Below are 16,808 nucleotides of genomic sequence, written 5' to 3' on the forward strand. Positions count from 1 at the left end.
GCTAGCACTTTGTAAATTAACTTGAAATTGCATACCTGCGTCCCTTTTTTATTTTGTGAAAGCTTCCCATGCTGTTCTCCTTGTGCGTTTATCAAGTGCTCTTGCAGAGGTTTTTCATTTCCTTAATACACTGTGGTATCTCTTTCAGGTTACAGGACTAGACGGTGTTCAGTCAATCTTAGGGACCCTTCATATAAGAAGGAGATTTGGGGTGGGATGAGGGACAGGTTGTGATGAAAATTTTATCCTCAAATGTGAAGGCAGGAGCTGTCTGAACAGTCACATAGAGCTGGATCAACTATTCTGAGATGTGGTGACACCAAATGTTCTTGTAAACTCTGCCTTATGCTTTGTTCTCGTGCAGGTCGTTTTCGTCAGATTGAAGTGCTTACTACTGTGGCCAATGCCTTTTCTTCTTTATATTCTCAAGTCTCTGGGACGCCGTTACAGAAAATTGGCAGTATGAATTCAGTGTCTTCCAGCAAAGAGGCATCCAGCCCTCCCCCTTTAAATCGAAGCAATACAGCCAGTCGGTTAATGAAGACCTTGTCAAAGCTCAATCTGTGTGGCGCACAGCAGGCAGATGGTGGTGGCTGCTCAACTCCATCACCTGTTGACAAAGGGAAAAGTCCAGTGGAACTAGGGAGTGAGGAGAATGATGGTAAAAATGAATCTAAATTACCAAAACACTCTAAAAAGAAAGACTCCCCCTCTTTGTTGGCTACTGTAAAGGAGGAGATGGCTGCTTACCAGACAAATACTACAGATATGCACAAACCTGCAAATCTTCCTGCTGGAACTAATGATATGCAGGAGAGCACTGTGCCCTCAGCAGATGTGCTAAATAGCAAGTTGGAAAGCCCCCCGCATAGACCATGTGAAGAATCTGATCTTTTGGACTCTCCCAACCTTAGCAGTGATTCTAATACATCTAGTGAGTCTGAAAGTAGCACTCAGATGCAAAGGCCGCCTACATCATCGCCAGGTAAAGAACCCTGTGCTCCCATAGCAAATCCATCCATAATGAATCTAATGCTGCCGCAGAAGGACTCCTTTGAGATGGAAGAGGTAGGTGGAAGTAAATGGCTTTGTTTTTGCATACAGTTTACATAACTTGATGGTTGCCAGCAGAGGAATGTTCCCTCCAATGTATTTGATGGTGTTTTCCCCAGGAATACTTCAGATTCTCTGAATGATAGCAAAATTGTCGCTTTCTCTTGGCAGGCTACTCTAATCAGTCTTCCTGTTGAAATAACTTTCTTTTGTTGTTCGTGATAGTCTGCATGAATCTTCTCATTCTTTTTTGATTGAGTTAAGGAGATTACAATCACCGACAAAATTTAGTATGAACTTCTCCATTCCTAAACAATCTTTTCCCGAGAAAAATAGATGCAGATTGGGCTGTGTATATGTAAAGGACTTTGCTTTTAAATTTTTAGTTTATTTAAATTGCTGACTAAGTCTTTACTTATTGTTGCCTAAAAGTACATTCAGTTTATCAGTTGCTCCTGGTTAAGGATAAATTTAAGGATGGAACAAGAGCCTTTTGCGTTAAAGGGCAAAGTGCTGTCGTGTAGGGTAGGGTTCTCATCTCAGGTAGGTTTGGTTTTGATGACAATCTACTGTATATTGGCTTGTTTATTCTCTAGAAATTAGTGTACTAGTGTACTGTTTGACTTGCCTTTTACAGTGGCTTATTTACAAATTCTGTTAGCTGCCTGTTACTATCTTCATAAATACATTTATCCATTTTTTTCGTAGATGATTGTCCCAAAGGGATTTTAATTCCCAGGTTCCTGTAAGTGATTTGTTTATTAGGCTAGTAAACGTGCAGCCTACGAATTCAAGAATGCAATTTTCTGCATAGACTCACACTTTCAGTTACAAGATCTGCCTAAAGTCAGCAGATGTTTTTGTGGACGCATTTCTAAGTGGCTGTTGTTGCAAAAGTTAACTGCTGAATTGTTATCTATGTGAAATAGTTATGTAAAACGAAGGATTGCGATCTCCTTGTTGAAATGGGTGAAGAAAATAGGCGAATAGAAAACTCCCAAAGTCTTACAGCAAATGGCAAAGGCTGTCTTCAGTCTGTGATGATTTAGCGGATACTGTGTGTGGTGTAGTACTGGCATTGCCGGTTTTTGAAGCCCTTCTAGATCAACTAAAGTTGTTCTTGAAGGCGCTTGTCATTTGAAAGAAGTAGTCCAGCCTCTTGTAATTCCTGCCGTTTGTCTGTGCCTGTGTCATCACCGACCTGTCGTGTGGCCATCTACTGACCCAGAATGAGGAACGGCTCCAGCTGAGAGTGGGGAAAAAGAAAGCCAACATGTTCTGATTTCTTTATTTTTCCTGGCATAATTTTCAGCTGGATTATTTTCTTGATCCAGTTTGTTGTGTAGCTGCGCAGATGTTTGTGTTGGCACAAAGGGAGGGGCCTGCGCGGTGATGCATTTTGCTTCGTTCTTGATAGTTAGGCTGGTTTCACACATCCCAGACGAGAAATGTATTTCCTGGTTTTTTTTGGCACTCTTGGACAAAGTGACACAAACAAAAAGCCAGGCAACTTCCATGGAATTTTCTTTCTGTGTAAGTTGGATTATAAAGGGTTATGAAATGAAGAAGACTTAACTAAATTCAGTACAAGCCAAATGCAATGCGTTTGTGAAGTTTTGGTTGACTGACTTTGCAATGGTGCCAGTGCATAAACACAGCTGTTTTGGCAAGCTGACACATGATGTGGGATGGAATTGTGGTGAATTTTTGTTTAAGCAATATAATATATACATATCAACTGCTTTCTGATTCCTGGGAGCGAGGGATTCAGTTTTGGTAAAGGAACTTTAGCGTGATACCTGGCAGCTTCATTCCCCCGCTGCCCCATGTGTCTCTAAACGGGGTATGAAGAGCAGTCACCTGCGTTAGCAGCAGTGCCAGCAGCTCCTCCCGCCGTGCCCCCAGCTTGGTTTGGAGCGCGTTTGTACGCGTAGGACAGAGGACCGATGCAGCGAGGAAGCTCTTTCCACGCTTGCTAGTGCCTCGGCGGCTTGGGCGCCGTTAGGAAGCGTGCTGCCGAGAAGATAGCTAGCAGGGGAGTGAGTCAGGGCAGGATTTCCCCCCAGCATCCCCTCCCGAGCGAGCCAATTGGAGCCACTAAGGCCGTTTACGTCCACGTTGGCTAAAGAGACAGGGGAGGAGAAGGGGCGACGGCTGTGAGCTGGTGCAGCCGTGTCGCCGGCATAACCAGGGTGCTGCATCTCAGCCAAGGACGGCAGGTGGAAGGTATTTAGATGAGAAGGGGCTGGGCTGTCTGGAGGCTGCAAATTTAGCTGTTGGAAACTGGGAGGTTTAGGAGAATCAAGATAGATTTCCTGGAAGGCCAGTCTGGTCAAGGAGCCTGTAAGATTACTTGTTACTGTTACTGCTCTTTTTTTAAGAAAAAAAAAAAGTGGTTTTTGTGAACTTAACTGGTGAGTTTCTTCTGTGGTCCCCTGCATCTTCACAAAATAGTTGTTTGCCCTTTTGGGTACAGCCTTCATCTCCTACAGGAATAGGAGCCCCTCTATTTATTATGCAGGAGTAATTCTCTTCACTTACTAATGGTGAAAAGTTCAGGCTGAGTACTTCTCGAATCGCTTTCATTTGAAAGGATGCAGCCTTGCGGATGCTATACATGGTTTGGCTTTAAAACATTAGTATCCTGATCTGGGGTTTTTAAGTTTGTCACAAATGCAGGTGAAATTGTCACTGCTTGAATTGCTTCTGTTGCTTAATTTTGAAATTAGGCAGGCAGCCTGTTAGAGGGAAGGGTGGGAGGTGGTTCTTTTTTTTTTTTTTTTTTTTTTTAGTGTAGACTTGCATGTGAACCATTAGGTTTTTTGTAGTGCACAAAAGAGAAAATGTATTCTAGCTTTCAAACTAAACAAAGGCCTTCCTGTTCAGATTTCAAGCTTATTCTTTTCGTTGTTTGAACAGTTGTCCAAGAACTGTTTTCTTAATAAGACTTTGTTTCACAAAATGATTAAGTAACAGGATTAACTTTCCATATATTGTAGTTTTAAGTTTTCTTATGGTTCTGAATACATTATCTGCCTTTTTTGTCCTGGAAAAAACAAGAAGTATTTCCACAAGTAATAACGTAGTGAAGTCTGGAGTAGCTTCTGGCAGGATCTCAGTCGTTCTGGAGGATTGGTGGCTCGCAGGCCGTGGAGAAACACCTGGTATGGCAGCAGATGACACTCCTCATGTGCTGATCTCTGTATACAGACTTTTCTAAATGTATTTTGCTTGTTCTTTCTATTCAAATAAGGGGCCAAGAATGCCAAATGGAAAAGGCAGTACTAGAGTAAAGACGTTTAAAGGTGTTTTCATGCTATTATTTCAGTCTTTTGCCAAAGGGGAACTGAGAATTCTCGATATTGTCATAGGTCTGTTTGCATAACGAGTGTGATCGGAGGGGGGCTCTGCTCGGGGGTGTGTGTGTGAGAGGTGTACTTTTCTAGGAACCACTGTTGTCTTACGGGTACATTACTGAACAGCTGAAGTAACGTTTGGTTGGTGGACATACCATTTGCTGTGTTTTCCGTTACAGGCAGTTGGATTTTAAAAAGCTTGTACAGTATATACAGTTTAGGCACTCTGAAGCACAGGAATGCGTTCCAGTTGGTCTCACAAAATATTCGTCTTGCCTCTTCCATAGATCCAGAGCACAGAGGGAGATGTGCCGCATGTTCCAGCTTCTCACCAGCTGGTAGTGGCCAAATCAAGGAAAGGTAAGTAGACTTCTGTTCCTAGGAGGCAGCAGCTGCTGAGTGTCCTTCCCTCTCTGAAATGCTGATTCAGATTTTTAAAACCTCCAGAGTTTCTTTTCTCCTTAGAAGAAAAAAAAAATCCCTGTCCTTTTCAATTACATTTGAAATCATAGAACATTTTTGCAAAGTGGCACCCAAATTACAGGCAAGAAGACAGTCCTTTAACCTCAGTGACTGTTTTGACTTCTGTACTGTTGATGATAGCTCAGAGAAACTGAAATGTTAATTCAGGTTGTATGGGATTTTTTTCCCTAGTAGATCCTATAATTTAAGATACCCATTTAAACTAAAATTATGTTGTTTTAAACCTAAATTGTATGATACAGTCAGCTGTCTCCTATATGCTACTGCTCCATGTGCGTGCTAGCTGCACAAAGGACCAGTGTCTCTGCACCCACATGGAAATAGTAGTCCTTCAAATGGCAAACTCTGTGCACTGGCTTTTGTAGCCTGTTTAGTTTGTGCTTTCGTCTTAAACTGTTGTTTATATTTTATGGCTTGGGAGAGGGCAAGGCTGATGTTTAAATTCATTTTGTGATAGTTACAGCTTTTTATCCTATGTTGGCAAGTGAAGTCTGTTCTTCAGCTGATACCTGTGTGATTAAAGAAGAATGAGAGCTTACTGTATTTAGTGAGATGCTTAGCTTTGATGCAGTTTCTATGTGGATAGCCAGTCATGTTTCACCAAGAATGTGAAAGAGAGAGGGAAACCTGTTTTAAGTAACAACTGATGAGATCATTTATTTGCTGTTTCACGAATGAATTGACAGTCCTATGAACTCTCAGCTGAATTGCATTAATATGGTTGAGAATGCTCTGGACTAAGCTCTGAAGGCTGGTGACCGATTATTAGGGATGCCTTGTTTTACAGGTTCAGCAGTATTTTGTAGAACAGAGTTGTGCTTGCTGGTCTTCCTCTGACTACAGGTCAGAAGGAGGGCTGTCAGAAATTGCATCTCTAACTGTTCCCAGAATTTCCCATGTGGTTATTTTTTTTTTTTTTAAAGTTTATGATTAAATGCTTTTAAGCAATTGCCTGCTCTAGGTTAAGCCCTTGGGCAATAGATTAGCACAGGTAATATGTCAGAGATGCACTCTTTACAGGTTAGGTTTCTTGTTTGCCAGGCCTCAGTAGTTATAGAAAGAGCTTTTCAGATAAAGAAAACTAAAGGAATTAAGAGCTGCAGTGAAGGAGGAGAAAAGTACCCCCCCCCTCCAATTTTAATTTTGTGCTTTGTATTCCTGGTGCTATCTTACCTCCTTCTTACTCTATGCAAGGAAAAATAATTGGATGGTCCCATGTTTACCTCTTGAAAGGCATCAGGCAGTTCAGCAACAGGTTTTCAGTATGACAGGAGCAGGGCATGCTGTCTCATGTTTCCCACCTAGTGTATCCCACCCGTTTCTGAACCCACTTCACATGATTTAGACAGTTTGTTTTCATGGCAGCGTAGCCTGGAGTTCTCGGCTGACTTATCTAATAAGGATGGCAGTGCTGATGGTAGAGCTACACGTTCACCAAAAACTATTCGGGGCCAACATTTTATTTAACCTGGAAGATGTGGAAATCTTACGATGTTATTCTATATGGGTTTCTGTGAAATTGCTAAAAAGGAAAGCATTCGGTGGGGAACTTACCCAAAACTTTAAAAACTGCTAGTCAGTTTTTTTGCAGGATGTCCAACATGAGACAATGTAGAGGCCTGTTTTCTTGGAGAGCAAGTGCTCACCAAATTGAAGGCATCCAAAGTTAAGGCACACTTTGAAAATGCTGGCCGTTGGATCTGAATGTGAAATTCTGCTCTCACTAGCAATCTTTTGAGATGGGTTCAGCGTGAAATTCAAGTGCTGGTCTTCTGTTACAGTGTCATTTCAGGTGACAATTGTCATACAGGCTCACCTCTTCTGGTGACTTTGGCTCTACCCTGCATGAGTGTGGTGCCCACAAACAAAAAGCTGTTCCACATGAATGCTTCCCCTCTAGGTACAAGTTTGTCCTTTTTTCATGAGTGGGTATTTCTGTGCCCGTTAGCAGGGTTAGTCCCGTTCAGTACAGAATGTTATAAACATTGGAATGTCTTTTTATTTCTGCAAAGAGGGCTGTAGATGCTTTCTTTGACATTTACAACAGTTTGTAAGGCATTTTTAAGAGGATCTGTAAGAAGATGTGAGGTATTTGAATTAAAAAAAAAAATTCTTCACCTCCAACTGAAATAGTCTGGAGGCTATTAATACATGCCTGAAGAAGTCTTTCAGGCAACAGATGTTTGAAAATGGCTTGCAAATTATTGTTTTGTTATAGTAATGTCTCTTCGTTAAACACTTCATAGGAGATGCAAAGAATTCTGTATCATATTGACTGGCTCAATGTACCTTTTAGGACTTTTTTGTCTTACAGCTGATACTGAACTAGTTTATCTATTATGCTCAAAACTGGAATTCTGTGCTTTGTTATTACAAACATTAAATGTAGATGTGCTTTTGCGTGTGTGTGGGGGGGAGGGGTCTTTTTTTTTTTTTAAGGGACACAATAGAGAAGAAAGAAAAGCTTCAGTTGCTTTGCACTGTAAACGTACAGTGCTGCTGAATGTCTACTATAAAAAAAAAAAAAAAAGAAAACCAAAAAAACCCTATTCCAAAGTTATCTAGAAGGAAGCTTTGTTAGTTAGAAGACAAAATTCTTCATGATGTATTTATACAGCAGCACTTTCCATTCCAAAAATGCCCAACAAACAAGACAAATATAGGTACAGCACATAGAGAACAAAGTATTCTCCAAGTGTGGTGATTTGTAAGCATCTGGTTGCTGACATCAATGGCTTTGTGAAATTTTCAATAGCCGTAAAGCTGTTTCTCCTAAGATGTCTTGCGTTGATAGGCAAAAGCAGTAATGTTGAAAGTTCAGTCCTTAAAAATGAAGAATGCATATCAGCACTTTCTGTCCTTTACCATATTATCCTATTTATAGCTCTTTATGGGTGCAACTCCACAGTAGGTTGGAAATGTGGGAGTGAGAGAAAATACACTTGGAACAGAATTTATATTTGCAGGAGTCTGTGCTTAGCTGACCAGAAGCTAAGAAATCCTCCAGCACTTTGAAAAGTTTCTGTAGCAATGCTCCCTACTGGGCTGGTTTTGGTAGTCCTGCGGTGCAGTGTGTGACAAATGTGGGAAAAAGGAGCAGCAGAACCTTTAATCTCATAATGGGATACTTCGCAGCCAAGTTGGAAATGTCAATTTATTAATAATCTTGTAAAATACAGACTGCATTAGAGCTTTGCCAGTACTGCAGATGCAAGAGGCATAAATGTTACTAGAGCTTCACAGGCGGCTTCTGTATATTTCTCCTCCTTTTCTATGTCAGAAGTAGTTACGCAGAACGTTTAAGATGAGTATTTGATAGGACTGTTTTGGAATGGTGAGAATCACAGTCTGCTGGTAGCTGAATATTATTGTGCGATAGATAACACTGAATTATTCTGTTATTTGATAATGATTAATTTCTGCTCTTGTGTTTCATAAACTATAGACTTGTTTCTTCATCATCCATTTTTATTTAGAACGTTGTCGGCTTACTTGATATATTTCTGAAAACCCACATTTCTTTGGCATGTACTCAGCACCTAAAAATATTTTCTTGTTTTATAGAGCTTAAAACAATCATCCAGAGGGCATTTTCGTTTTGTGCTGAGTTCAACTGGGACATACATTTGATTGTTCCTTTTTTTTCCCCTTGGCTGGTTCCTTTTCCCACACTTTCCTTATTACACTAGCTCTGGCCTCCTCCTGCTAGTTGAGAAGGTTTCCTCTAAATAATGTTGATGATAGCCTGGGGCTGCAAGGTTGGCATTGTGCAGTGACCTCTTTCTGGCAGGTATAATTGCATTAGTGGGGGTACTTGGAAGGCTGCTGAGATCAGAGAAGAGTGCTGTGCTATTGTATTTCTTTTTTTTGTGTGTGGAGGAAGCTGTCTTTTAATTAACCTTACTGGCAAAAGAGTGTTCATGTTTTTCTTGGGCAAAGGGTGAAGCTATTTGAGCCCCTACAGCCCAGCCCCTGGTGCTGAGTTGTTTGCATTGACGATGAAGAGAGGGAAGCCATATCTGATCACAGCCTGCTTCTCTTCAGACTCTCTGTTGCCAGGAGCCATTTTAACTAAGATCTGAATGTAATTCATTGTTGGTTGTGTTGTTTTGTTTTTTAATGCTTTGCCCTCAGCTGCCTGAATCAGAGATATTCAAGAGCCATGGAGTGGGTTGAATATCTGGATCAGTAGCTGACAAGGAGGGTGGGATACCATTACTCATCAGTATACCCTAGTGTAATAGTAAATATTTCTAGTCTGTACAGAGCCAAACTCTGCCATTTGTTGGCCAAACAGAAGCTATTTCACTACTGAAGTAGGAGAGTTCCTTAAAGTTCCTTGAAGTATTCACTGCATTTACGTGATAGTGGTATGACAGAGCATTCTGGAGAACATGCAAGAGGCAAAGGTGAAGTATGGTAGAAAAAGACTTCTAATACTTACAAAAAATGTCTTCTTTAATTAGCTTTAAAACATTTCAAAAAATTCCTAGCACCTTTGCAACACAGAAATGAAGAGATGGCTGTGTAAAAGGGAGGTCTCTTTAGGTGTCACCAAGGCTGTCCGAACCCCTTCGTCTCCAGCCTAGACTGGCCCCTTGGCTGGCAGTATCTGTCATGTAAGGCTGTCAAGATGTGCATAAACAACAAATCCTATGGAAAATGATCTAAAACACTGATTTTGACTTCAGTACTGTGTCTCCCAGCAGAGCAAGAATTGATTTTGGGAGAGATTCTTTTTGTTTGTTTGCTTGTTTGTGGCTGAGAAGGAAATAGTGACTGAGAAAGAAGTAGAAGGGCAGGTCAGTATTTTTTCTTGAGCAGTAATAAACTTCATGCTCATGAAGACAGATACCAGGACACATGTTGGTAAATTGCTGTATCTGAACTATTTGCAATCTCTCCCCTGTGGCTAAGGCTTTCACGAGAGGTGCTTTTTCCTTTTAAACTAACATTCATCAAATGGGGAAAAAGGGAGGAGGCCAAAATACGTGATTATTCACTGCTGAGAAGCTGGTAGCTTCCCACCAGCCTCAGCTGCAATGCTAACCTGGTGCTGGAATGCTCTCTCAGAGGTATTAATTGTACCGGGCACTTAATAAGTGCTCGCCGAATTCAAGTGAAGTCATTTGCATCGTCTTTGATGGCAGTTGGGTGGAGCTATCTGTTTTGAGGTAAAAAGTTGTTTATTATTGCAGGACATTGTGGCTTACACGATAACAGCACAGCAGCACAATTGGAAAGGCACTCACTGAAAGCCGCATGCAGTAGTTGGTACAAAAATTTTAGAGGGCAGTTTGCCTGTTTGGTTGTTCACAAGCTTCTGGGCATAGGCAGGCTTTTACTTCTGCCTTAGTGAAGTGTTCATCAGAATTAATGTTAAAATATTAGTTTTGAATATCCAGCAGTTTCAAAACAGTTTTCCTAGTGCATTCCAATGCATTGAGCTATGAACTGGGATTAATTATATGATGATAGTTAAGTGGTTGGAGAAATTCAGCAGTAAGCCTCCACGAACACAGCAGCAGCGCTCGGGCCAGGGGCGGGAGAAAGCAGGGATGTGAAGGCTAAAGGCCGCTACAACCTCATCCCACATCCAAGCTTTTGCAGTGCTGCCGAGAGCTGGAGATAAGATATGGTTGTTGCCTAGGCTGCCATCTGGCTGAGCAAAATGTTTGTGGTGCCATAAGGTAAACCCCACGCTTGATAAGTGCCTTCTGTGTCCAGGGGAGAACAATACGCTGCCGTGAAACGCGCTACTGGAGAGCTCATTGGGATCTCTTTAAAAAGGAGCTTTGTGAGCTTAGTGCTTGCGCCAGAGGAAACCACTCCTGGGGAGCGCTGAGTCTCTTTGGGCTGTTCTAACAGTTTATCAAGTGTAAGTAGAAAAGAACAAGCAGAAGGATCTTATCTTTAGCACTGGGAATGTGCCTCGGCAGACTGCCAGCTGATGTGTTAGAGCTGTTTTGTATTTGTCCGCTAAGCCCGTGAAGGAGCGTCTCCAGCAGCTTTCAGAGTCTTGCCAGTCACTTACAGAAGCCTAAAGAGTGTGTCGTCACCTCTGCTAATGTAATTTTATTCCTCTGGATGGTGAAGGCTGGCAGGACTCTAGTGGTCACCCATATCTCTGTGATCAAGATGGGTGGCATGTCAGCACATGTCAGTAACACAAAAGCAACTGTTCCTTTGACTGCATATGAATTGACAGTAGTTCAGTTTTGTGGAAGGAAAACAGCACTCGTGGCAACATCAGCAGAATAGGCTTTCTTTTCCACAGCACAAGAAAGAAAAATGTGGAAGATGGTTACTCTTCCACTACTGCTGGAAACTTCACAAGTAGAGCTTTACATGGGAAAAGGTTTTGTACTTTGTATGCTTGAAACAAACAAGCTGTTTCTCTGAATTGTTCAACAAAGAAGTCAAGAAAGAATTGTATTTTCTATGTCTGCTACTTTGATGTAAAAGGAAAGCATGTTTTAAATGTAGTTGGGCTTAAAAGGCTGGATTTGTAAACTAATTACAGCTGGGTTTTACTTTGTTTTAAATAGATCAGTTGTTACGGACTGCTAGTCAGCACTCCGATAGCAGTGGCTTTGCAGAAGATTCCTCCACAGACTGTTTTTCATTTAATCACCTTCAGGTAAGCTTCTCGTATCGTGGTTGAAATACTTACAAATTATTGTGGTACAGCTGGGGCCAGGGAGGGAAGGAGGGATGTTGATGTTTGACTTCTGTTGCGACTGTCAGTCTAGATCCTGATAAACTTTGCATATTCAAAACTCGATCTGCTAAGTCCCTTGTAGATCTTGGTTAAAATTTTAAAGTCCTTCTGGTAGGATAAGCTGAGTGTACTGGGGTCTGGAGTAAGCTTTAAATTCAGTATTTCTTGTTCACGTTTTTTTGGTGTATCTTTTGTCATCAGCTAGGACTCCAGAATCAATCCATTCCTCTCATAACACTAGTGGATAAAGAGAAAGATGAAAGAAGAATGAGAGAATGTGGCTTTTCTGTTGATCATTTCATTTCTTATATTGTTTTTGCCTTCCCACTTGATTATTTTTGCATATTTTTCTATTGTTTTAGTTAGCTTTAGCAGCTGACAGAAAGTGAAAACAATTTTGTACTGACTTTGCTATGAACGTATACAAATGTTTAGTCAGTCATAAAGTCCTGTGTTCTTTTTTGTTCCAGTTCCTTGGATGTTGGTCCTAGAATTTGCCGTGGGTATTGACCAGATATCTCGCACTTAGGGGATGCATTTGTTCCAGCCAGGTGCTTGGGTGTCTGGCCAACACACACGTTTGCTCAGTGTCATACCTGATTTTTAGAAGTGTTTTCTCACCTCTCCTAAAATACTCACACAATAGTACGGACGGTTTGGTTGACCTGCCAGACAGCTAGATAAAACTACTGCATGGGCTGGATCCTGGCCTCAAGGCCATCAGTTGACTGTCTGTGATTTAAACCATAGTCCAGAATAATATGAAGATGGGAGTCTGGGTATTACCAGTAATTTCATTTCTGTGGCTTGCAGCTGCTGAAGTTTTTTGTGCTACAGTATGTAGCCAACCACACACATTTGAAAAGCTGTGTGGCATTTACTGGAAAAGGTTTGCACCATTCCATCCATCCAAGTTTGCCTTTCAGTTTTGGCACTGGTATTCTGTGCTCTTCTGTTTAGTAGTTTTTTTAACTGACTACCAAAATGGAAACCAAGACAGTGTTATTCTTTGTGTCTCCCTTAAACATCAACTTATGCTTACCAAGAGCAAAAGAGTGAATAGAGGAAATCATGAGCATCATTTGATCCATGGTCTTTGTAATGAGCATAGCAGTCTTAGATACTGGTTCAACTCTCTGCTAAACTGGGATTGCACTGAAGCTGATGGGCATGTTAGGAGTCTGAGTAGAGTTGTTCATTCCTGATCTTTAGATTGATAACAAAACCTGTTTAAGAGTATATCAAAGCATGCTGCAACCAAGTTCCTTGTCTCATTGGAAGACTAATGGAGTTTATCTGTGTTGGTCGTAAAGCACTGAGATTTTTCTGTTTATGCTCTTTTGAATAGATGTATTGAAAGTATATGAAATTTGTGCCGTGGAGCTGTTAGGCTCTCTTCTGCCACCTTCACTGCTTTATTTAGACCAAGTTCTGAGCTGAATTTAGAAAATACAGATGAATGATTAGACTAGGGAAATGAGAACTTGGCAGCTGATGAAGAACCTGTGAAAAGATGATGAAGGGGATACAGATGGAGGGGTGTATATTGTTTCTTAAAAGTACAGTAAGTTAGTGCCATCTACTGTTAAATAATTGACTCTTGCAGCCATAGCATTCCTTTGAAATGCAGGAGATGACTGAAAAAGTGGAACCATATTTCCTTTCATCTCTGACAGGCAAAATAAAGATTTTTAAGGCAGGTTCCGTCTTCAGTAGAGGTTTGCAGCCTAATATGAGATTTGCAGTCTCAAACAATTCTGTAATGTAAAACAGGCTGACTGTATAGGCAGACAGTTTTTCCCCATTCTTAGTCCTGTGACAGCAGTTTCACTAGGATCAGTAATTCTCCTCATTTCTCTGTATGCATCCTCTAATACCATCCTAGGTTTCAGTGCTGAATCTAAGTCTTTAGATACAGGAGGTGCCACGTATACCTCCACCCTGCTGTTCCTTTGTCATCACTACCTAAAATACTAGCCTTTTACTCTTTTTTCATTTTCCATTCCATTAGCCTTTGAAGCTCCCTAGGTGCTTGTCTTTTCCCTTCTTATTCTTTTCCCTTCCCTTCTTACTCTTCTGTCAATAAAGAGTTTAGAATTTACTGTCAGGTTGATGAAATGTGTATGGTTTGCTTGCTAGCTTGCTTTTTTTTCCCTGTCTCTTTTTGGTTCCATACTTTGGTATGCTTCTAACCTATCTTGTACTGTGGTTTCCTTGTTCCCTTTCATGAGTTTCTCTTGAACACTAAATAGATTTTGGATTATTCTTTTTTTACTCCCTACCACAATGCCCAATGAATGTGAACTGGGACTCTTTGCCTGCCTCCTGAGAAGGCAGTAGTTGAGTCTCTAGTGTGTTCACTGGCTCTTATCTTTCTCAGGTTCATGAGTCTTTGCAGGGCATGGGAAGTAGTGCAGACAGCTGTGACAGTGAGACAACTGTGACCTCGCATAGTGAGGAACAGAAGACACCGATAGCCAAGGAGCTGCTCTTTTTCAGTAAGTTTGAGGAGGAGGAGGAAGATGAAGATGATGACGAGGAAGAAGACGAGGATGTTCTCTCTGAAATGGAGAGACGAAAGGTAGAGGCATCTTCTGAGAACAGAAGGAAAGACGGTAAAAACATTCCTGAATATGAAACTGAACAAAAGCAAGAAGGAGAGAGCAAGTCATCTCATATATCAGAGACAGTTCAAGCAGAGGTCAGCTCCAAAGGGGAAAACATCTCCAATGAGCAAAAAGAATTGGAGCTACTGGAGGAAGACAGTGATGAAAGCGATCTTGACAAAAGCAGTGCATTTGAATTCCCTCAGTACCAAACGCACCATATCCTGAAGCCAGTAGAATCTCTTGAAGCTGGCGGCTCATTGCCTTCCTCAGTGGACAGGGTCCATGTGGCACTGCAGAGAGCCCAGATGAAGATCATTGGCACGTCTGATTCCAGGGCAGGACGCACTCTGCTTAAATCAAAAGATCTCCTCAAGAAGCAGAGGTGCTGGTTTGCTGAATCAGGCTATCCTCTAAGACGATCTCAGTCTCTCCCAACTGCATTACTGAATCCAGTGAAAGTAGTGTCCTCTGTGAATGTCCAGTTAACTCCAGGAAGAGAGACTTTGTGCAGCCCTCCTTCTTTCACCTACAAGTACACCCCTGTGGAGGACAACGAGAACCTGCCATCTGAGAAGGACAAATCAGAGGGTAAGCCAGCTGCCAGTCAGCCTGTGTGCAGATCCACACTGTTCATTGCTCCTTCGTCCTCCAAAAAAGAAATGTCCCAGAGTGGGCCCAGCAGACTGCCCGAGGAGCCGAGTCACGCCAGGGTACAGAGCTGCCTGCTGCACATCCCAGCACACCTGTCCCAGTCGGCATGTTCCCTCCACTCGCTTCACTCCGAGTGGCAGGACAGACCTCTCTGCGAACACATGAGGACACTGAGCACCCACAGTGTCCCAAGCATCTCCGGCTCTTCCTTTGGCGCTGCGCTTTCCCCTTTCGGCTGTCCTTTCTCTCCAAGGCACGCTGCATATTCTCATCGACCTCAAGCCATCAATCCACCCTCCACTGTGGAAATGCAGCTGCGCAGAGTGCTGCATGATATCAGAAACTCTCTGCAGAATCTCTCTCAGGTAAGAAGAAACGAATGCAGAACAGCAGCGTGGGGCAAAGGCGTTTCTTATTGTATCAAAACTAAAATGTTAATCTGGCTTTACATATTCCCCAATATTCCTCTTGTAGTGCTGCAGATGGAGGGGCGGGGAGGGGAAGAAGGGAAGGACATTTTGTACAATTTTGGTTTGCTACTGATTTAGGAGCTTCTTTTTAAAGTGGCAGATGATCATCTCTCCACTGCTCTACTATTTTTGCCTTTTTTTTTTTTCTTGTTACAGTTGGTCCAGATTGATTTTTACTTTTATAGATATTCTTGGGTGGGAGGGAGGAGCAGTGTATACTTCACAGCTTTTGTTTTAAGGTGATAGTCATTAGCTTTAGATTTGAAACAACGTATTGCCTTTGAGGATCCTTTAACCTCTCTCTCCTCTTTGGCATACTTTCTGTCCAACTGATAGAAACTTTTTTTTTATTGGAAGTCCCATGGTTCCACTGATGATGTCAATGGTGATGGCCTGTTGCATGTATGTTCCTGGGCTGTGTTTCATGCCAGGCTTTTGCATGTTCAACTCTGGAACTAGTCTGCAGGATCCTGAAGTCATCAGCCTCTTACTAAGAACTGGCTTTGTCACAGTGTGTGAAATTTTGGCTATCTTATTACGCAAGTGCCTTTTTTTTTTTTTTTAACAGTTTCTGCCACAGCTTCCTCCTTTGCTCCTGATTACCAGCTGTCCCTCCTCCACGATTTCTGTGTTGTTATTCTCTTAGATGACTGTCCAGTTTAGGAGCCTGCAAGCTGCTGCAGGTGGCTATGTGGGCAGAGCAGTTGCAGGCTCCACTTGTTTATATACGAACCCGTGAAGACTATACAGTTGTAGAGCTTCAGTGATTTCTGTGGGCTTAATCCAATGACAAGTGTCTGCCTGCCTGCACCATATTGCAGGAGGTAGGCCTTGGTGGGTTTTTTTAGTCACATTGTTTTGTTTGTTTTGTCACTTGTCAAAGTTAGGGTCTAGTCCAGCCTAGCTTTGGTTATGTTGGCTGACCTTGCTTCTTGGAGCTAGTTTTGGTATCGTGACACATCTCTGCAGTGGAAAGCTGCGACAACTTTTTTAAGTCAGTCATTGCTCAAGGTAAAGGACAGCGTACCTGAGAGTGAGCATCTGCAGAATTTGCCCCTCTTTGTTAAATTCCCTAATGTATACCAATTGCTGGCTTGATATGTGTAAGATTTTAGTGTGCTACAGTATTTTTACCACTTACACTGTGCTAGCTAACCTACTGAAGTAGAAACCTCTGTATTATGTCATGCTCATGCCAGTTCAATTTAAAAAAAATAGTACTGGTGGAGATAATGGCAGCTCGTATCCCCTTTGTCCTCCTTCAAGCATAATTTGTCTAGACCAGTTCTATTTTGGGGGCTTGGTCCTTCTCACTGCAGAGATTTGTATGACAATGTCTTGCTTTTAATACGTAGTTAGCTGCTGCCCCTTTTTCTACAGCTGAGATAGTGCTTGGCCCACAACATACTCCGGCTGCTGTAGATATAGTTGAGGTGTTCCGAACAGATGATCCTGCTTTTAGGAA

At 41.9% G+C, this 16,808-nt stretch overlaps 1 protein-coding gene across 3 annotated transcripts in view; it reads left to right on the top strand.

Moving 5' to 3' along the window:
* Window positions 1-16,808, top strand: part of ITPRID2 (ITPR interacting domain containing 2) — a 42,011-nt gene that overhangs the window by 12,195 nt on the left and 13,008 nt on the right. For all 3 annotated transcript variants that reach the window (XM_026110231.2, XM_026110232.2, XM_026110230.2), the window contains 4 exons: window positions 365-1,068; window positions 4,697-4,769; window positions 11,441-11,532; window positions 13,994-15,238. In XM_026110231.2, coding sequence (XP_025966016.2) covers window positions 365-1,068; window positions 4,697-4,769; window positions 11,441-11,532; window positions 13,994-15,238 — 2,114 coding nt within the window. The remainder of the gene's footprint in view (window positions 1-364; window positions 1,069-4,696; window positions 4,770-11,440; window positions 11,533-13,993; window positions 15,239-16,808) is intronic.

This window comes from Dromaius novaehollandiae, chromosome 7, assembly GCF_036370855.1.
Source record: "Dromaius novaehollandiae isolate bDroNov1 chromosome 7, bDroNov1.hap1, whole genome shotgun sequence".
Lineage (NCBI taxonomy): Eukaryota > Metazoa > Chordata > Aves > Casuariiformes > Dromaiidae > Dromaius > Dromaius novaehollandiae.